The sequence below is a fragment of the Microtus pennsylvanicus genome, chromosome 8, assembly GCF_037038515.1.
Source record: "Microtus pennsylvanicus isolate mMicPen1 chromosome 8, mMicPen1.hap1, whole genome shotgun sequence".
Taxonomy (NCBI): Eukaryota; Metazoa; Chordata; class Mammalia; order Rodentia; family Cricetidae; genus Microtus; species Microtus pennsylvanicus.
This window is the reverse complement of record NC_134586.1, coordinates 51,324,982-51,347,108: the sequence shown is the minus strand read 5'-3', so window position 1 is coordinate 51,347,108 and position 22,127 is coordinate 51,324,982. Positions and strand designations below refer to the sequence as shown.

The 22,127-nt window shown below is 40.5% G+C and overlaps 1 protein-coding gene across 2 annotated transcripts; it reads left to right on the top strand.

Annotated features, from left to right (window-relative positions):
- The first annotated feature begins 7,202 nt into the window (after window positions 1-7,202).
- On the top strand, window positions 7,203-20,284 carry Kbtbd8 (kelch repeat and BTB domain containing 8). 2 transcript variants are annotated; one of them, XM_075983396.1, is made up of 4 exons: window positions 7,203-7,291; window positions 7,812-8,022; window positions 12,420-13,534; window positions 16,732-20,284. In XM_075983396.1, exons 1-4 carry the CDS (start codon window positions 7,276-7,278, stop codon window positions 17,193-17,195), a joined length of 1,806 nt encoding a protein of 601 aa, XP_075839511.1. In that variant the 5' UTR covers window positions 7,203-7,275; the 3' UTR covers window positions 17,196-20,284. The 2 variants fall into 2 exon arrangements, with proteins under 2 accessions (XP_075839511.1, XP_075839512.1); XM_075983397.1 differs by lacking the exon at window positions 7,203-7,291 and adding an exon at window positions 11,464-11,523 and having other exon boundaries at window positions 7,941-8,022.
- The last annotated feature ends 1,843 nt before the right edge of the window (window positions 20,285-22,127 follow it).

The window sequence follows — 22,127 nt, the reverse complement described above, 5'->3', positions numbered from 1 at the left end:
AATGAGAGGGGAGGGAGAAAAAACAGGAAGACAAGGTTGGGGAAACTGGGGTTGGTATATAAAATAAATGAAAAAAAAATAATTAAAAAAATAGTGTCTCTCAGCTGGTGGGAGCTTTCTCCTTAAGGGATATTTCACAATGTTTGGAGACATTACTGATTTCACATCTGGAGGTGGGGTGTGCTCCTGGCCCCTAATGGGTGGGGCCAGAGATGCTGTTCTGCATCATCCAACACCTGGGGCAGCCTGCCACAGCAAAGCAGCTTCTGGCTGGAAAAGTGGTGGTACCACAACCAGACAGAAAAGTCAACTCTTCCTGAGAGTATTAGGGACACATCAAAAGCTTTGCCTTATACATATTTAATTCTGTTCTCTCTGCTGTGTTTGAAGTGTATTTTTCAGAATACCTGGTGCCTATCCTCTGTGATTTCTGTGCTTACATCTGCAGTCTGAAGGCTGCTGTCTGCTTACATGTTCCTATTTATGAGTTTTAGTTAATCCATGAGCTTAAACTATATCATAATGTAATGAGGGTTAGAAAGAAACAAAAATTACTGTTTAACTCCTCCAGCGTCATGTGGGTTATACACTAATCTTCCTGCAGAGGAGAGTGCCAAGGAAAACAAAGCAAAACAAAAAGTGTGTTTTTGAGAAATTAAATATTCACACCACTCCTTTCATCCATGCACACTAAATTCCAAGTACTGAAAGGACAAATCAATGCATTTTAGTATACTCTGGTATAAAATTCAGTGCTTAAAAAATATGGTCTTCTAGTTATCACTATTACATAAGGGATACAATAGAGAAACACCCAATAGGCAGACTTAATGTTTATATCTGCTTAGATTGTGTATTTAAAATAAAGGAAGCCATATGCAACATATAGGTCTCAGAATTAAAAAAAATTAGTAGCTGAAATTATTAAATTTATATTGAAAAATACCCCATTCTGTTGCTTCATTCCAAGCAGTAATCCAGTTAATAAAAACAAAACAAAACGAGGAAAATGTCACATGAGACGCATCAAGTAGATTGCAGCTGAGAAAGATAAATCTGTACGGATGTCATTTGCTGAGAGGTAAGAGCCTGCAGTTTCCTCCTTACTTTCTCTCATTTTATACAGCTCCGGTTAATCTCACAGCCTCCACAGCACGAAACGAGGAAATTGGAAAGCTACAGAATCGATTTGCAGAAGTGAGGTTCTATTTTCTCTTCCTCCTCCTTCATCAGAACTGCTATCACTTCTGTGCTGTGTGGGATTATTATTGACCATCACCTGTGCACAACTGATAATTGCTAAAAAGTCATTCTCTAAATGTTAAGGCACACACAAAAAGGTGACTGCATTTTCCCCTCATTTTTCAAATCTGTTGCTTTCATGATCCTTCATCTCTACAATTTAAAGGTCAAGACTCTTCTCAAGCCACTATCACAACGGCCCTCTTTGCTTTTGGTGCCAAAGTAATATATACAGTTAGAAAGCTCCAGTGTCTAACTTACATGCAGTTCTTAGCATGTTCTGTGTTGCTTTTACAATTTCTATCCTTTATATATTTTACTCTAAACTGTAACTATGTAGGAAAATTGCTTCAAAGGACAACACAGTGCTGAATACATTAAGAAAACGCGGTTGCTTTTGCTGTTGTCTTTCCAGGCTGTGCACAGGCTTTATAGGTTCTTTGAACTTAGAGCTGCCTTACTCAAAAATAAAACTATAGCTTCTGGCCATTTGTTATCTACTTTGAAATTCTTAATTGTATTCCTAAAAAAGCACTGAGAATTAGTAGAACTAATTTCTTCAACTTTGAGAACCTTCTACTTATTCTGTTCAAAAAGTGCATTAAAATAATAACAAAATCTTCAGTAGGCAATACCACGTGACCGATAGTGGAGTCTATTTACAGGGTGTCATATGAATGGGAAGCTTGGAATTACAATTTTTTATTTTTCGAATTTAGATTTACTTGCTGTACTTTTTAGTCTGCCCTGTCCCTGCATTGACAAATCTTTGTCTGTTAAGGGATGAGAAAGCTTTTTTTTTAAGTTAATTTAGCAATATGGAAAATTGCATTATTTAGTTAGTACAGAATTAAATAGAAAATTGTTTTAGTCATGGAGACATGACCATGTGATCCCAGCACTCAGAAGGCTGAGTCAGGAAGATTTCAAGTTCAAGGCCAGATTGGGCAACTTAGCTGGACATTTGTCACATCAAACAAATAAAACAAAAAAAAGATAGAGAATTGGCCAAGTTACTCTTTAAGAGTAAGTAGAATTTCCTTTGTTTTAACAGGATTGAAAAGTTGTTGATTAAATTTGAGCTTCAGTTAAGCAGTCAGTAGTACTCCCCCAAAATGCATGCTCCGTGTTTTACTCGCTAAATCTATCCTGAGAAGTAATGCCATTGTTTCTCAATGCCTTCAATATTGTGAGCAAAATAATTTTCCTAAATTGAACACATGAAACATGCAAATTCAAAGTTAGAAGTAACAAAAGTGAAGTCAAGTTCACCATGTAAAGACGATGCTGATAAGCAAGCCTTTCGAGTTTCATAAGCAAGGACTCTGATGTCCATAAGCCCCAAACCCCAGGAAGCACACTTCATTAATTTGCATAGCAGTATAGTATAGCTTGGAACTTTATTTGAATTTCTAGCATATTTAGGGAATAGAACTCAACGATTTTAAATCATCCCCACTCTTTTTCCATCATAGGTGAAATTTCAATACCGTTTAATAAGTTCACCTGGGGCCGATAGTGTGCCTGCTTGAGGTTTCTGGTTCAATTTACAGCTGTATAAAAAATAAATAACATTCAACTGCTTGGTCTTTCCAATACTCGGGAAGTTATCATCGTGAACTAATTAAAGCTTCCTCCCATTCACTGATTCAAAGGTGCATTCCCAGTGCTTGTTCACTTCTGTTTTACATTTATTTTTTTCTTAACCTTTTTATAATGTGTCAGACATCCTGTTAGATGGCAGAAACAGGATGAAGAGAGGAGAAAAGACCAACAAAGGGGCTGAGGAGATGGGCTCAGTCATTAAAGAGCTTGCCACGCAAGTTTGAGAAGAGGTGTTCGAATCTTCAGCACCCAACCTAGGAAGGCAGAGGCAGGGGATCCCCAGGTTGGAAAGACCAGCCGGATGCATGCTCCCTGGGTTTCATTGAGAGACTGTGCTTCACCAGATAAGGTAGAAACCCAACTACGTCGGACTTCCAACACTAATCTTAGGCCTCCACATGCATCATACACACGTGCACAAGAACCGCCTCCACACACACAACCCCATCCATGTAAAAACACGCATACTCACATTAAAAAAAACGGAAGAAGAAATAAAGATCAACAGTAAAATTCATGCTTTCTTGCAAAGACTATGAGTTAGACTGAATGCCAACTGTTGCTTGTAGTAATTTGAGCAGCGGGGCTACGTACCTGGCACCCCGGCCGCCTGGCTAGCTTATGCCCCGAAATAACAACACACAAACTGTATTCTTTTAAACACTGCCTGGCCCATTAGTTTCAGCCTCTTAACCCATTTCTGATAATCTATGTAGCACCAAGAGGTGCGCTTACCAGGAAAGATTCAGCATGTCTGACCTGGTGGCTGGCTGCATCGCGTCTGCCTCAGAGAGCAGAGCTATCGCGTCTGCCCGGGAGAGGAGAGCATGGTGTCTCTGAGCTCACTTCCTCTTCCTCCCAGCATTCTGTTCTGTTTACTCCTCCAACCTATGTTTTAACCTATGGGGCCAAGCAGTTTCTTTATTACTTAACCAATGACCTTCCTCCATCATTTCCCCTTTTTCTGTTTAAACAAAAAGGAAGGAAGGCTTTAACTTTAACATAGCAAAATTACATATAACAAAACAGTTATCAAGTAAAAGTTACAATATTTACATCTATTTTATCTTTATCATAACAAAGGAAAACAACTTAACTATCTATCTATTCTTCAACAGCATCAAAGACTCCAGAAGGATATAATATTACCTAAGTAAACAAGAAGTCCAAAACTCTCGAAATGACAGAGACATCTCGCTGCCTGGACAGTCACCCAAAGTTTCTCTGTACCGTTGGGGCATCCATCTTTGGCCTACTGGCCCATAGTTTCCAGCAGACATTTCCATGAAGCAGGAAATTTCAAAGGCAGTCACTATCTGCTTGTCCTGAAGAATGTCTTGCAGACTCTTTCATGAATCAGGAACCCCGAAAGACCATCTCACCTTTAGGCAAGTTTAGCAGTCCTCTCTCTGAGGGTTCTCTGTTTCCAGTTTATGCAATAGTCCAGGCAAGAACAGTTTCTTGCCCAAATGGCTATCAAACTCCATAAGGATCCTCTTCGATGCCCATCTTCTTCTTGAAGTAGATTGGTGTTGCCAGGAGCATAGTATCTCATTGCCATGAAAAGCCCTAAGTTATTAAAACATTAAATGTCATATTCTGTAGTCTTTGAAAGATATGAAGAATGCCTATCTGAAATATATCCATGCATATCTAGAAAATCTAACTAACATGACTACAAACTTGACTATTATTGATGATTATCTATTAACAACCTATATACATTACATTTTTACATGAACTACACAATCACAATACCTTAATCAAGAGCAGAAATACATATAACAAAATTGACCTTAATTTATATCACTAAAGCAAAATCCATATCAATGCAAATTATTCATACCTATATCATATCCCCCTTTAAATGTAAAAGAACATTTATAAGCAATATTTGGGAACATGGGCACAGTTTTTTCTCTCCAAACTGCTTCCTGCTGAATAGGGGCGCTGTTAATCAAGTCTTTCATAGTATAACCTGTGTGTTCGTTTCATCTCAGTTGGCAGTTGAGCGAAGCAATTTTCTGAAGATGTTCACAGCAACCCTTCAGGAGGGTGTGGTCCATCATACCATATTGGGATAGAAGCGATCCAAAGACTCTCACCCTCTGTGAAAACAAAATAAGAAACTCCTTTCCAAAGCATCATGTCGTTAGATCCAAATTTCAAAGTCAAGGCATTTTCAAAATATCTATGTTGGATTAATCCAGCAGCATTTATAAACAAATATCTTTTAGGAGCTTTTGCTCTATCCTCAGCATTCAAACAATTCAAAGAGAGCATAATGCATACAGTATCAAAATTCTCTGTGTATTTTCCATCTTTGTGCATTTTATTTTAACCTCTATTTTGTTTATTTTTATTTTTTGCTTTTTGAGACAGGTTCTCTGTATCTTTGACCTGGAATAACTCTGTAGACCAGGCTGTCCTTGAACTCTCAGAAATCTGCCTGTCTCTGCCTCCCAGGCATTGGGATAAAAAGGTGTATGCTACTATACCTTGAACTCACAGAGATCTGTTTGTCTCTGCCTTCTAGGCACTGGGATTAAAGGCGTGTGCTACCACACCTTGAAGTCACAGAGGTCAATCTCCCTCTGCCTCCCAAGTGTTGGGATTAAAGGTGTGTACTACCACACCCAACAACTCTCTTCCTTTTTTTTTAAGAACTTCAACTTTTAGCCTTCATATATTTTGAACACACAGTAAACCATTTAGAAATTTTCTTTGTATTTGAATCTCTCTTTACTGTATATCTCTCTTTTTCTGACCACACGAGCCTTTAAATTACTGAACAATATGGGTGAGATTAAAGCCGTGGCTTTGGCAGCTAGATCCAGCCCATTCCTTAGCTTTCCAGCCTCATGGCTGAGGTATTGGCTGTAGCCATGTTTACTGCCACAACTCTATGGCATTTCAAGGTCCCTGCCAGCAAGCAAGCTTCAGCAGCCTGTACTTGCAAACCGCACGAACCGCCTGCGTAAAAGAGTCAGAGTTTGCCCTGGCAGGATGGCCCAGAAAGCCGGCATTTTTAAACGGTGCAGCTTTTTTCCTGCTAAGACTGAAAACTGAAAAGCATGTGTTTAGCTTTTCGTCAACACCATTTAAATGTTTCATGGCAGGACCTCTTAAGAGCTGCAGGGTTTTGCAGTTGAAGCTGAGTCAGGAAGCCTCTCTTAGATAAGAGTGCTTGCTTGCTTCTAGCAAGCAGAGCAGACCCGAGAAACTGCTGCTACCAAGAAAACATGCTTTACTCTTTCCCAAGCTTTCTCAGGCTTTCAGTGGATACAGTTGTCCACACATCTGGGGGCCATTCTGTAGTAATTTGAGCAGAGGAGCTGCGTCCCTGGCACCCCGGCCACCTGGCTAGCTTATGCCCCGAAATAACAACACACAAACTGTATTCTTTTAAACACTGCCTGGCCCATTAGTTTCAGCCGTTGCTTCTATGTTAGGGTAAAGGATCTATGTTCAAGAGCTCGAAGCGCTTGTGTAAGAGTCAGGAGGACTCCAGCACTGTCCGGTCGAACTCCATCCAGTTGCAGCCTCTCTCGAGCATCCTTTCCCAGGAAAGCCCAGAGGACCTGGTCCTTCACTGTCAAGGAGCTCAGGGGAAATCAATCATCGAGGCTTCCCGCTCGCTAGTGCTCCTGGACTCTTCAGTGTCACAGGTGTTTCCTGGGTGTGCTAGAAAGGTAAGCTAAGTGGATTTAGGTCCTGAGTGGCCTTGTAACCAGACCCTGCTCATCTGTGAAAAGCAGGCCAGGTGGCTAGGGCGATGCCATTTCAAGCGGACGTCATCAGAGGTTTGCTTTGGAGCCTACCGATATTTTTCTTCTGGGTAGGGTGTCTTCTTTCCTTTGTATTTTTGGATAACAGCCCTCCTCACCATTTCCAACTTTGCAGAGTTTCAAAGCCCTCATGTAGAGCGCGTTTTCCTACCGGAATTTAGTCACGGGCAGGGACTTTGGGGAATGAAGAAACTGGTTTTTAAAACTGAGTCCAGACGAGGAGAGAGGCCATAGCTGGGGAAACTTGTACTACAAGAGCTTTTCTTACCTTATGTCTCAGCATGACAGCCCTCCTCAACCAGAGGACTACATTTCCCAGCGGGCGCTGCGCATCTCACAGGCATAAGGTGGCGGGCTAGGGGCGCTCCTCCTCCGTCCAGCTAGCCAATAGGAACGGCCGGCTTGGACCCCTGCCCGACAAGGAGCACGCGGAAAAGAGTGCCCTAAAACTACATTTCCCGATGCGCAAGTACACGAATGTTGACCAATCGGCGCCATGCATTTCGAGGCTCGGGGAGGAGCCGGCTTGGTCAGCCGCCCCCATTGGCTAGGCGAGGCTTAGGCGAGCCGGAACCCGGGAGCGAGCGAAGCGCAATGACATTTCCTCTTTAAATAACCGGAGCCGGGGCCCCTTGGAGAAATGGCCGCGTCGGCAGGTGGGTTGCATGGTACTGCCTCCGCGGTACCGGAGGTGGAAACCAGGAGCACGGTGCGTGCTCCGACCCGAGGAGGCGACCGTAAGGCGGGAGGGAAGGATGGAGAGGCGGCGGGCGCGGGGGCGAAGATGAATGGGGAGGAGGGCGGTGGGTGGCGCGCCCGCGGAGACGGGGCGTCTGGGTACCGGCCGCCCGCGAGGCGGTTGAGGGGCGCCCTGGCGTTCACCCTCGGTCGCACTGCCCTCGGGTGGCTCTCGCTCCGCACTGGTCCCCGAGCCGAGTCCTCGCGCACCGCCGCCGGTTCGGGTGGCTCGCCTCACACCCTCCCTCCGCGAGCGCGGCGGTCCGGGCTCGCCGGGCTCCCGAGGTGCGCGCCGGCCTGGGAACTTGTTCGCCCCTCGCTCGGCTCTCGGCTCCTAGAGCCTACGCTGGCGGGCTTGTGCCTAGGGTGGGGGGAAAAACCCACGATGCCATAACTGGCTTCGAACTTCTTGTGGCTGTTCGATTTCTCTCCTCCTAGATTTAAGTAAGTCTTCCCCAACAACGAATGGGATTCCATCTTCAGACACAACCAACGAAGCCATGGACCCCTTCCATGCTTGCAGTATTCTTAAGCAACTCAAAACAATGTACGATGAAGGACAGTTGACCGACATTGTAGTGGAAGTGGATCACGGGAAAACATTTTCCTGTCATAGAAACGTTCTTGCTGCAATCAGCCCCTACTTCAGGTATGACGACGGTAGAAACTTGTATTGCTATCCTGTCCTTCGTCGCCAGTATTGCACACTTGGTTCTGATACTGAGTTGGGAACAAACAAACAAAGGCAAGCCGTGCGTTTGTTTTTCTGAGAACAAATAACAGGCTTTGCCTTATTAATGGGCCCTTGTTTTGAACTGTGGGATTTTAGAGTTCAGAGGGTTGGGTTTTAAGTTAGTGGACTTCTGTGTGAGGTGTTCCCCAATATGGAAGACACCACCACACGTGAACATTATGATGCCTTAAATTTAAAACATTCAGTAACTCAGCTGCACTAACTAATACGAGTCAGGTGCACAGGCAGCTACATGTGGCTGGTGGCCGCTATATTGGGCAGCATAGATATACAATGTTTCAGTCATTGGAAGTTTTATTAGAGAATGATCTGTAATTTATTTTTTAAAATTTATTTTTTTTATTTTAGTAAATCTTTTTTTAGAGTTTAAACCATAGGAACCTGTTCCTTTACAAATAAATTAGGACTTAGTAGAATGTTTTAATGCCGTGGAGTTTTGTAAAATGTAGTGGAATAAATAGTTTATTTATGTTTTAGTTTCCAAGATTCCCAAAGGTATTGCTGTTTTCATTTTCTATTTTTATCATAAAATGTTGAAAAGTGAATATTTTAAGCTTTGGTCTGAAAACAAAGAGCAGGTGATTGGAAAAGGTAATTTTCTATCTGGACATAATGTTTCAAGTATTTTCTTCTAAAAGCCTTTTGGTATTCAGAAGTGGTTCATATTGTCAGCCACACTCTTGCTTTCTCTTGGGAGGAGCTTGTAGGGCACATCCTACTGTAGTGTTGCATTCATTAGCTCTTGTTCCTCTTTCTCAGAATGCTGGCTTGAATATAGTTACTTGAATCTGTTACTTAAAACCATTTAGACTTGTCTTGGGTAGATCATTGAACTACTAACTATTAATTATCACAGGATAGTAAGCCAGAAAGAAGAAAACATGAAACAGAGACAATACATATTCCATTTATATATGAAAAAAGATTCAGTGAGTGCGATCTATGTTAATCACGTTGCAGAGCTAGATTTTATTTTAAAACTAGACTTCTTATTGTGTATACACTTGAACAAAAATGGGTGAAATGGGTCTTCATTAAAGTTTCTGTTTTAAAAAAAGCTATTATCTTTGAATAGTACAATAAACTGGAGCTCCAAAGTAAAAATTTTCTCATTGAAACTTTATTTTCTAGATAATACCATATGAATGTCATATATAATTAAAATTAGATTTGAATGCCTATACAGAAAAAGTATGGTTACAATAGATTTTAGTTTCTAAGAAGTTAAAAACAATGCTTGGAAATATTTCGGAGCATTCATTCACACACAAAAAAAATGCCACTAGAAAACCTAAATACTAAATTCCGCATACAAGTTTCCTGGCTCTCCTGGTTTGGGACTCTCAGGACTCATACTTAATAGACTCTAAGGCTTGCATTGCAGGTGAAAGAATTAGAGCAGCTGAAAATGTGACCCGTGCTTTCTGACGCAGCGGTTTCATAATTAATCATTAAGAAAACATTTTGCTCCTTGAATTTTGTGCGAGGGAGGACTCCCAGTGTACTCAAGAGTACATGAAGAACCTTTTGGGAACTCGTGAAGGTATCAGGCCATTCGTGTGTGTTAGCCTAGCCGGTTGAATGCAGGAGTGGCTCCCACGATAAAGGGATATGTGATGATACTCTCCCTTTCTACCCAGTGAGGGGCGGGACTTTTCTTTTTATGTGGTAGCTATATAAGTGAATGGTTTAGCACCTGAACTGAAAACCAGCTCCAAAATAGGAGCAGTTGGTCTCTAGCTTTCAAAGCCAATGGTAATATTAAACTGAAAAATTACATTATTGAAGTAAAAAGATAAGTAGTTTGGATACCAAGTTGAGCCCTTGTACCCTCCAGGTTTCTCATACTGTATATTAAAATCTCACACGTTGAGGGCTGGAGAGATAACTCAGTGGTTAATAGCACTAACTGCTCAGTGGTTAATAGCAGTAACTGCTCTTGCAGAGGACCCAAATTTAGTTAGCAACACTCATATCAAGCTACTTACCATCACCTGTAGCTTCAGTTCTTGTAAACTCTGCAAACATCTGCACTTACAGCTGGTCAGTCCTCCATATATATATACACATAAATAAAAAGCATAAAATCTTTAAAAAACTGAAATCCCCAAGTATTTGATGAGGGTTTCAAAGGTGTTTGCCCATTTTCCCACTTAGGATACTTTTCACAGTGTAACAAAACAAGTTCCAAGTGTCAAGGTTTCAGTTACTTTTATCCCCAGTATGACACTGATTTCTTCAGCACATCCTATTCAGCACCCCAGATGCTCTTCAGAAAGAATAAAAGTGTACATATCTTTTCTAATAGGTCTTTTGGAAGAATTTTGATATTTAAGAGTTTCCTAGAATGGTGGTTGTGGTAGTGCATGTCTTTAATTCCAACGCTTGCGGAGTCAGAGAGGCAGGAGGATCTTCATGAGTTCAAGACCAGCCTAGTCTATATAGTGAGTTCCAGACAACCAGGGCTGTGTAAAAAGACCTTCTCTCAAAACAATGACAGCGAACGGTTCTTTAGGACGAAACCTTACAGAAAGGAAATGATGTTTACAAACAAGTCATACTTAAGAGTCCAGCTGTTTTATCTGCTTACTGTTTGGGGGAAAGACAGTTTTATAAATATACTCAGTTAGAAAAGAAATAAAAACCAACTGTCTTGACTAAAGCAACATATTACAGTACGGCCAGGCTGTTTTCAAGTTTGCTGTGCTCAGGCTGCTGTAAATTCATGGCCGTCCTCTCGCGACAGCCTTCCACAAGCTGGAGTCATACACCACTGTACCCACCTTAGAAGCTTAGTCCTGAGGGTATAAGTTGGGGAAATTAAAAATAATTTCCGTAGAATCAGCAATGTGTTGAATGTTAAGAAAAAGGCATTGTATTAACCCTATCATAATTTTTTGTATGGATGTAAATAGGTAAAAAACAGGAACTTGAACTTTAAAATGAAGTATATCTGTTTTAAGGAAAGGTTTTCAAAGTGTCCAAGAATAAGTAAAGTGGTCTTTAAAAGGAATCCAGTTTGAAAAGGTATAGGTGAATTCTACGTACCTTTGAAGAACGCTCTTCTCTTTCTGAGATGAAAATTGACTTAGTGCATACAAGTTCCCTTGTAATTTTTACTGGGCTGTCAAAGATTTTATTAGACTGGCTCGCTGTGCTAGGACTAATTTTGCTATCCTGATGATAGCTTGGACTTTGTTTGGGACATTATCATTTCAGGTCCATTATCTGTAAGGCAATTTGACTTGAAGCTTGGATAGGTGTTCTAAGGATTATCAGATCTGAAATATGTCACTTACAGTGTGGTTTCTTAACAATATTCTCCTTTTTCTATAGTTAGCATGTGAGAACAGAATCCTGCCTCCTCCCTTTCCCAGGTCTTATGTCATTCCCCAGGTGAGACTTAGGAACCCAATTAGCCCAAGATCTGATTAACAAGAGATGCCTATAAGAGTCTTATTAATTTTACTTGCACAGAGGGATTTTTACAAGAAAGCAAAATCCACCCAAATTATTGGAGCATGAAGCATTTATATCTGTTAGACAAAGAGCAATGCATTTGTCAAGGAATGCCAGGGTAAGTGGCTATCTGGATTAGGGCAGTAAATTCTAGGGGTGTTACTTAGGGATGTATGAGAGTGGAGGAGCCGCAGGAGCACTTGATGTTACTTAGGGATGTGGGGTTGAGGAGCCACAGGAACACTTGATGTTACTTAGGGATGTGAGGAGTGGGGGAGCCGCAGGAGCATTTGATGTTACTTAGGGCTGTGGGGTTGAGGAGCCGCAGGAGCACTTGATGTTGCTTAGGGATGTGTGAGAGTTGAGGAGCCACAGGAGCACTTGTAAGGAGGAGTGACTTGAGTCTGTGTATTCAGGCTCACTTCAGCCACAATTACCCAGTTACTCTGGTGATCCTGGCTCTTTCCCATTATTGGTATCTGAAGGACCACCATCCTGAAAGAATCTCAGTGGCTTGCTGCATAGAGAGAGGCAGGCCACACGCTCTTCCATCAACTTTAGTTCCCCAGGTGGTTTCAGCTTGAAGCAATCCACCAGTCTACCATATTTTTAGACTGTATGTTTTTAAACTCCTTTGGCACAAGATGGAATGACCCTGAGAACGGAGCTTTTGTGATTAAGTAGAACTAAGTCTTTGTGCTAGTTCATCCCTCTTCAGAACATGAGGAATGGATTCATTTTGCTTCAGAAGGGCTTCTCTGTGTGTAACTTTATACTTCTAAAAATTTTCATTTGTGGTACATATAAAATATTAACCACTTTTTTTTTCTTAGATCCATGTTCACTAGCGGCCTTACGGAAAGTACTCAGAAAGAAGTTCGAATCATCGGTGTTGAAGCTGAATCAATGGATTTAGTATTGAATTATGCCTATACCTCTAGAGTTGTTCTGACAGAGGCCAATGTTCAGGCCTTGTTCACTACAGCTAGCATCTTCCAAATTCCTTCCATACAAGACCAATGTGCTAAGTATATGATTAGTCATTTGGAGCCACAGAATTCTATTGGAGTCTTTATCTTTGCTGATCATTATGGTCATCAGGAACTTGGAGATCGATCAAAAGAATACATCCGTAAAAAGTTTCTGTGTGTCACCAAAGAACAAGAGTTTCTGCAGCTGACAAAAGACCAACTCATAAGCATACTAGACAGTGATGATTTAAATGTAGACCGGGAAGAGCACGTTTATGAGAGCATTATAAGGTGGTTTGAGCATGAGCAGAATGAAAGAGAAGTACACCTTCCGGAAATTTTTGCCAAATGTATACGTTTTCCATTGATGGAAGATACATTTATCGAGAAAATTCCACCTCAGTTTGCACAGGCCATAACCAAAAGCTATGGAGAAAAGGGACTATCCAACACCAATGGCTGTACGCAGAGGCTTGGAATGACTGCTTCTGAAATGATCATATGTTTTGATGCTGCACACAAACACTCAGGAAAGAAGCAAACAGTGCCTTGTCTAGATATAGTCACAGGAAGAGTGTTTAAACTATGCAAACCACCAAATGACCTAAGAGAAGTTGGGATCCTTGTATCACCAGATAATGACATTTACATCGCAGGGGGGTACAGGCCAAGCAGCAGTGAGGTCTCCATCGATCATAAGGCAGAAAATGATTTTTGGATGTATGACCATTCCACCAATAGATGGCTATCCAAGCCATCCTTGCTTCGAGCCAGAATAGGCTGCAAACTCGTGCATTGCTGTGGTAAAATGTATGCAATTGGAGGGCGTGTGTACGAAGGTGATGGAAGAAACTCCCTGAAGTCCGTGGAGTGCTATGACAGCAGAGAGAACTGTTGGATGACTGTCTGTGCCATGCCCGTTGCAATGGAGTTTCACAATGCTGTGGAGCACAAAGAAAAGATCTATGTTTTACAGGGTAGGTGACAGTGGTTCTTCAAGGAAGAGGGAGACTTAGTAAGACAGGCAATGTCAGGTTTCCTAACCATAAACTATGCTAGGACATTCTTTCTGGAGAAAACAGTAAAAAAGTTTAAAAATTTAAAATATTTTTAAGTTACTGAAATGGTCCTCTGTTTTATGTTATGTTTGGATATCATACATTTTTTTTAAAAAAAAACATAATAAATAATAGTTCAGCTATTGCTATTTCAGAGCATTTTTATAAGCCTAATAAACAGGTTAATTATACCCTTTTTTTTGATTTTGAATTATCAAGAGATGTAACAATTACTACTTACGAAACTTACTGAGTGAGTTTACTGGAATTACACTATTCATTTACCAAAGGATTTTTTAAAAAAGATTTATTTATTATATATATATATATATATATATATATATATATATATATATATATGTGTGTGTGTGTGTGTGTGTGCATTTTCGCCTGCATTCATGTCTGTGCACTGTTGTAAGGAGGCCACTTGTTTCCTGGCCGCCCGGCAGCTCAGATCCAAAATAATCACACAGAAACTATATTATTTAAGTCACTGCTTGGCCCAATTGCTCTAGCTTCTTATTGGCTAACTCTTACATATTAATTTAACCATCTCCATTAATCTGTGTATCACCACGTCTTGTGGCTTACCAGCTAAAGTTCTGGCGTCTGTCTCCGGCAGGGCTCCGTGGCTTCTGACATTCAGTTCTGTCTTCCCTGGCTAGCTAAGTTCTGCCCTCCTGGAAGTGCAAAGCAGTTTCTTTATTCATTAATGGTAATCGCAGCATGCAGAGGGGACTCCCACATCAGTGCACCATGTGCATGCAGTGTCCACAGATCAGAAGAGGGTGTCAGATCCCCGGGAACTGGAGTTATAGGCAGTTGTAAACTGACATGTGGGTTCTAGAAACTGAACCAGGTCCTCTGGTATAGAAGCCAGTGCTTTTAAACATAGAGCTTTATTTCCAACTCTACAAGACTTTTGTGGGTTTTTTTTTGGGGGGGGGGTGTTTGTTTTTATTATATGGGTATTTTGCCTGAATGTATGACTCTATATCACATACCTCTTTAGTGAATGCAGAGGCCAGAAGAAGGATACCTTGGAACAAGAGTTAAGATGGTTGTACTGCTGGGGATCGAACTTGAGTCCTCTAATAGAGCAATTAGTGCTTTAGCCACTGAGGCACTTTTTAGCCCCACAAAGGGTTTTATAGTTATGAAACATAATTATAAAGGCTCAAAATTATGTTTTGTAGCTCTTGGCTTTTTTTTTATGGTATGTTTATATTTTAAAATGCTATGTATATATTACGCTTGGCCTGAAGGCCAGACATAAATATTGGGTATCTTTCTCTATTGCTGTTCACCTCACTTTTGAAACAGAATTTTATTAAAACTGGAGCTTACCAGTTATCTCAACTGGCTTGCCATCGAGTCCCTCCTGAATCTTTCTCTGTTCCCTCACTGCTGAGGTTATATGTGTGTGCCACCATGCTCTGCTTCTTCGTGGATCCTGGGAATCTGAACTTAGGTCCTCGTGCTTGTATTGCAAGCACTTTTCTTGCTGAGCTCTCTCCCCTGCCCCATACACTTTCCTTAAATGTTTTAGTTGTTGGGATTTTGAATGCAGCATAGATGACTCTGAAGTCTTTATTTTCCGTGTTTCCTAATGGGTTATATGCAAATTATTTCCTATATGACTACTTGAATAAAACGGAAACAATGTAGGTTTTTATGAAGATATATGTGATTATTTTTAAGCCCTGTCCCATTTTTAAAATTTTTTTTCTCTTATCTTTTAACTTAAAATTTTTGAGAGATGCCTAGACACGTTTGCTTTACATTGCCTATTTAATTCTGCAGAACTTAACTAAGGAGTAATATTGTCTGCTACTGTAATTCAGTTAAATGAAAACGTGGCAAGATTTGGGCTTATCTTTGCAAAATAGAAGAATGTGTGTATAATTCATCCAAGATGGTTGTATCCAGTGTGATGGAGTATGCTCCCCGCCTCCATCTCTTTCTTTGTATGTTACTGGCATAATACAGTTTATAGAGATAATTTGAAGGCTCCTCAATGGAATATGTGGGCTGTATATTAATGCAAATACTGCAGCAAAACAGCATGACAGCAGTGACTTAATAGGCTGTCGTGACCAATATAAACATTTTTTTAACCGGAGGTTGTATTTTATATAAGAGGACTCTGAGGCCCTGAGTCTTTTTAATTCTTATCTTTGGTTTTTGTTTATTAAAGAAGAGTTGAATTTTTTTTTTGTTTTTCAAGACAGAGTTTCTCTGTAGCGTTGGAGCCTATCCTGGAACTAGCTCTTGTAGACCAGGCTGGCCTTGAACTCACAAAAATCCACCTGCCCCTGCCTCTGTGCACGCCTTTAATCCCAGCACTTGGGAGGCAGAGACAGGCGGATCTCTGTGATTTCAAAGCCAGCCTGGACTACAGAGCAAGGTCCAGGAGAGGCACCAAAGCTTCACAGAGAAACCTTGTTTCGAAAAAAAAAAAAAAATTCAACCTGTTCTACCCATAACTGCTGAAGTATAAGTTTAATCTGCCCATAGAGTCGATATTGTTATCACAAAGACATTATACAATATTCCCATTAAGCTGGGCATTGCACAATACCTATAATCCCAGCTCTCTGAAGGGTGAGGTAGGATGATCTTAAGGCTGGCCTGAGTTCAGGCCGGAGACCTTATCTCTAAAAAACAAGCAATGCTATATCATTAGCAAGATTCTTACAGACATTTTCATATTGGCAGTGTGACTCACCACACTCTTATTGTCACTTCATAAAAGTAACCTACTCAATGTGAATTCCATAAATCGTTTTGAAATTCATCTTTGCTTTATAACAACATTCATGTAAACACATCAGTGACCCACAAGTAGAAAACTAAAGAATTCCGTGTGCTTTTCTAACCAAATAGCATACACACATGTAATGGATTTTTATGGTGAAGTTGTATGTGTGCATGTTGCCTGTCCTGTTCTCCCCAGGTCATCCATACCAACACAGGCTGACTATAACATTACTGTTACTGTGTATATTTGACAGGAGGCAAATACTTGGAAAACATAAGCTCTTTAGTCTTCAGAGGTTGTAATTAAAGTTGCAACCAACCATCAAAATTTACATACTTGTTTCTTTTTTTTTTAGGGGAATTTTTCCTCTTCTATGAGCCTCAAAAAGACTACTGGGGGTTTTTAACTCCCATGACTGTGCCTAGAATCCAGGGCTTGGCAGCTGTGTACAAGGACTCGATCTACTACATAGCTGGAACCTGTGGAAATCATCAGCGTGTGTTTACTGTAGAAGCCTATGATATCGAGCTAAATAAATGGACTCGTAAGAAGGACTTTCCGTGTGATCAATCCATAAATCCATACCTGAAGCTAGTGCTTTTCCAGAATAAGCTCCATCTGTTTGTCCGAGCTACTCAAGTGACTGTTGAAGAACACATCTTCAGAACCAGCAGGAAAAATTCTCTTTACCAGTATGACGACATTGCCGACCAGTGGATGAAAGTGTACGAGACCCCAGACCGATTGTGGGACCTTGGCCGCCATTTTGAGTGTGCTGTGGCTAAACTCTATCCTCAGTGTCTTCAGAAAGTACTGTAAGAAGTGGCAGGCCTCAGCACATCTCTGTCATCTCCTACTAAGGGACCTTGTTTGGAAATGCTGTCGACATTGAAGAAAACTGAGAGAGTTTTGTAGACAGAAATGGGTGCTCGTAAAGATTGTGGTGTGGGGAAGGATTCACTTTTACCTTCATGACATTTTCATTTGAGTAGGAAAGGGAACAAAGTGCAATTATCAGCATTTTCCACCCCTGGCATTAAAGTATCATTCTGGAATTTTGTGAGAAGCAGTCCCTGAGAAACCAGGTGAATCAAGACAACTATGCACTCTTAAAAAGCAGTTTGAGTATTCCTGGGTAGAGACATCCAAACTAGCTAACATGACTTTATTTTAAATACGGGTAACATTATGAGGCAATATCATTTGTTTAGCTGTGATCTCTCTCACACAGACAAGCACTAACTTAGATCCTCATTCGTACTATTTATATGTATTTACATAACTATTTTTGTGTACTGTTTTCAAGTGTATGAGATTAAATGTGCTCTGTTAAACTGAAGGAAAACTCAGAAAGAACCTTTAGTCAGATTGTTTCATATTCTGCTGTAACTTTAAGTTCAAACTTTGAAGTGGCAGTTTTCTATCCATAACTTTTTCAAGTGCTAACACTGTCTCATTTTTTAAAATCCCAGAAAGGGCTCAGATTTGCAGGTGACTGGTGCTCGTCTAAGTTAGTTCACACGGAGCTAGATAGACTTAAATGGTTTGGACCTACGTTTATCTTTGAGATTAGCATGCTACTTCCATGGCCATGGCACTTGACCTTGTGTGATAGGATATGGCTGATGGCCATTGGTCCAACTGGATTCAGTTTTACAATTCCAAGTTTGCACTAACATGGGCTGTTTTGTTGCCCAGCCTTTTTTCCATCCTCTGCCTGTCCAGTCATTGTTGGTAGCGTAAAAGTTAACTTACAATGTGAAGTTTTTACACCTACTTATAAAATTGTTTTCTAGAAACAAGAACCTTGCAGTGATCTAATAATTTAGTTGCTTTTAAGGTTCATATTACAGTTACAATCTCTTATTTTTTTTGCACCCAATGGTGGTAAATATTTTTTATGTTTAAACACTTGTTCTAGCAGTAGGTGATGTAGAAGGAAGGACGAGTGGATGAATAGAATCATAGCTTTCTGTATTGTAGGTACTAAGGAGCTGTTCATATTTGACTGGTCAGTTTCTCTGTTAGGATTATTAACATGAAAGACAAACCAAGTCCTTTTGTACCTGAGGCAGGCATTTGGATTGATAACGTTCTCATTACTATGTGTACTATAACTACTAAGTAGTATACATATAAGGCCAGAGTCTGTCCTCAGTCAGAGCAGTTTGACTGAGGGGGGAGGGGGGCTTGCACCAATTGTAAGATGATACTGTGAAACAAATTGAAAACATTGCCTCTTGCATCACATACCTCCTTTTCCAGAAACTTGGCAGACTGCTTTGTAAAGGCCCTACAAGCAGAGATGTTTCTCTGAAACAGGAATTCAAGTGGATGGTGTTCAGAGTGAGCGTTTATGTTCCACACGGATAGCTGTGCGATTTCTCCTCGTCTCTGTAAACTTTGTCAGCCAAATTTTTTTTTTTTTACCTTTCTAGTTTGTCTCGGGTTTTCTTTTGCTTCATGGTGTGTTAGGGTTATTTCTGTGAAGTTTTTGAATTATATTATAGTTTGCATTGCTAATGAGAAGGAAAAATAATTTTTACAAAGAGATATCCATGTAATTTATTTTTGAAAGCTTTGTTGAGTATCTAAGATTTCCTGCCACTTTGACAATCTCTGTATTTAGAAAAATGTAATACTTGAAAACAAGACATAGAATATTGAGTTAGCAATGTACATGTTCCATATGGTACGTAAGAGAACAACACACTGTGGCTGATTCTACACTAGATTTATTCTCTTGGCCTGTACAGCAGTTGGTCCTTTTGTTATACCAGTGTATATTGAGGGTATCATCTGAGAGTAGTTGTCAGGCCAAGGATTAGATTTTATAGGTGTAGAATTAGATTCTATAGGTGTAGAATATATATTTGAGTTTTGTATGAAAAACTATTTGTTTACATGACATAGCTGGGATATTTTGCCACTCTTAAAATGATTTCAGAAAAGGTCCTAGGAAACTGAGATTAGTGACATGTGTGGGTTTGTGTGTGGATACTTCGGGTACATTTTCATGGTGTGAGAATATCAGCAAAAGGCACAATGGCTACTACAGGATGAAAAGACCTAACAGATGCCAGTCCCCCTCTAACTAGGTTTCTACATTTGAAGAATGTACGAAGCACTTTTCCTGTATGGTTTTTACACGATGAAAACTGGGCTAGGTGTAACCATGTTGTAGGAAAGAAGAAATTATTTGTGTCTGTCTTTGTTTCTTGTTATCCTACAAAGTTGCTCTCACTGATGCCTAAGGAAAAGTGGATGTGATTTGTGAGGAGGTTTAAATGGCATTCAGCATTCAGTGCTCAGGTATGCAGTAAGTACTGTAGTCCTCTGGGGCAAATGTGTAGATATTTTTAAACATTTTGCCGTAATTGCACAATTTTTTGCATTTTTTACCTGATGTCATTGTTTCTTGTAATAAAACCTTTTCTGATTTAAAACTGCCAGTGTTGTAAACTGACCTGAAGAATGAATTTTGAAAAATTAAAATTTGCTGAAAATCACAAACTTATGTCATGGTAGAGTGAAGTAATATTTTAGCCTATTAAATATCTGACTTGTGGCATAAAATCAACTATTTAATTTTACCAATAACTTTTATTCTGATTGTTTTAGTCTAAGCTTCCTCGATGCCTCTCTTACATACACTTCATATCCCATCCCAGGGAATTCTGTTGCTTCCTCTATGTAGCACTTAGTTAATGTCCACATGGTCAACGTACCATTTCAACCATGTTACCCTGGCCTACGCCTGTCCTGTCTGCCTGTGTGCAATTGCTACTGCAAAGGATTTCTTTCTGCTTAGCACCCTTGAGCCCTGTGATTCCTTCTCCACATAGTGGTCTGAGTGCTTCTGAAGCCAGGGTTGTGTCCCTCTTCTGCTTAGATTTGATGGCACCCCAACTCCCTATAGGAACTGAGGTCATTACCAATATTGTCGCAGACCTCACCGTAATTCCTTGAACTTAGTGGATTCCAGCCACATTAACCACGCTCTTCCTTAGACATGCCAAGTGTCTCTCATATGGGGCCTTTGCCCTTGCCATGTCATCGAGCAGAGAAGGCCTTACACTTCAGTCTATATTAAAATACCACTCTCCTTAGTTGTTAAAGAGCACTGTCTGTTCTTGCAGAAGACTGGGGTTCGATTCCTGGCACCCACATGGGAGCTCACAATTGTCTGCAAATCCAGTTCCAGGTGCTCAACACAAAGTGCATGTGTTGAGCGTACACACTGCGAAGATACACATGCAGGAAATACAGAGATAAGATTTTTCTTAAAGTTTAAAACATCAACTTGCTAGCCAAACTTTCTCGATTGTTCTATTTTCCATGTCCTTCCCTTTCATTCTGCTATTTTCTTTCTTCTCTATTTTCCACACATCTTTCCCCCTATTAAAATGTCATGAAGTCAAGGATTTTGTCTTAATTTATATTTATTTATTTGGCATATGTGTATGTGAGTAGGCCACATGTATGCAGGTGCCTATTGGGGGCAGAAGAGAGCATCAGATCTGGAGCTGGAATTGGGAGGGTTGTAAGCCACCCGACATAGGTGTTGGGAACCAATGAAAGGGCAGCAAGCACTCTTAAGCACTGAGCCATTTCTCTAGCCCCTACTCCTGGGCTTTACATTGATGGCATGCAGTTGGCATTCAATAAATGTTGATAGAAGTGAGGTTTTTTTTTTTTTTTATTTTCGAGACAGGGTTTCTCTGTAGCTTTTTGGTTCCTGTCCTTCTAGACCAGGCTGGCCTCGAACTCCCAGAGATCCGCCTGCCTCTGCCTCCAGAGTGCAGAAGTGAGTTTTCAGCTCAGCATCAGCACACTGAGAAGCAGTAGGTCTGTTAGAAATACAAAGGCTAGTTGAACTCGGGAAGGTCATATAAGTACTCTGGATTTTCACTTTCAGTGGGTTCTGTCCCCTCACCCCCAGCCCCTGTCAACACTGTTAAATACTTAATATAACTTCTAAATGGTTCTCACCCGAGCAGAACCTTTTCTCTGTTACCCCGTATGCTCCTCTGTTCTATTACATTAATAGGCCACCAGTATGAGTTCTGTCCCTCAGAGTTTCCAGGAGATTGGTATACGTTTTACCTTTAGAATTTCAAGTGGAGCCACTGACACATTTCTCTAATGTGTGAGAATATTCCATTTATATATTTCTACCTGTGTGCCTTTTATCTTTTGAAAGATGCATCCCTTTCACCTCCATGGTCAATGTGTGGCATGAACTTGTTCATAGTATTTTTTTTCCATCATTGGAATTGGTACTGATCACTTCCTCAATTCATTTTTGATGTGTGTGCATGCACCCATACTTAACTTACAACTTTCTGGCTTGGGTTTTGTTTTTTTCAATATGGACTCTTGCCCTGTAACCTGGACTGACCCTGAATTCTCAGTCCTTTGAAGTGTTGGGGTTACAGGCTCGTACCACCACATCTGTCTGCCTTTTGCAAATCATCTTTCTTGTTCTGAAGGGTTCCCTGGCTAAAGTTAAGAAAGCTTGTGGATTTAATTTATGTTAGCTTATTTTCATATTTGTTTTAGCTTGTCTGAGTAAATGCAAAATAAATTTCCTATGGGTCCCTTACGGAAGGGACTTTCAAGGGAATCATGGTAATTTCTTTGTTTAAAATTGGTGGTTTTAGACCTCTTTCGTTTGAAGTAGTAACTGATGTGTTCATTACTGATGCTGTTTCCCTTGTGGTTTGTTTTTCATTACTTTTACACCTTCAA

Bases quoted from the DNA above. Each gene is read 5' to 3' on its own strand.
- Kbtbd8 (XM_075983396.1), top strand. The intron at 8,023-12,419 runs GTATGACGACGG...TTTTTTTCTTAG, and splicing joins GCAATCAGCCCCTACTTCAG to ATCCATGTTCACTAGCGGCC. The intron at 13,535-16,731 runs GTAGGTGACAGT...TTTTTTTTTTAG, and splicing joins AAAGATCTATGTTTTACAGG to GGGAATTTTTCCTCTTCTAT.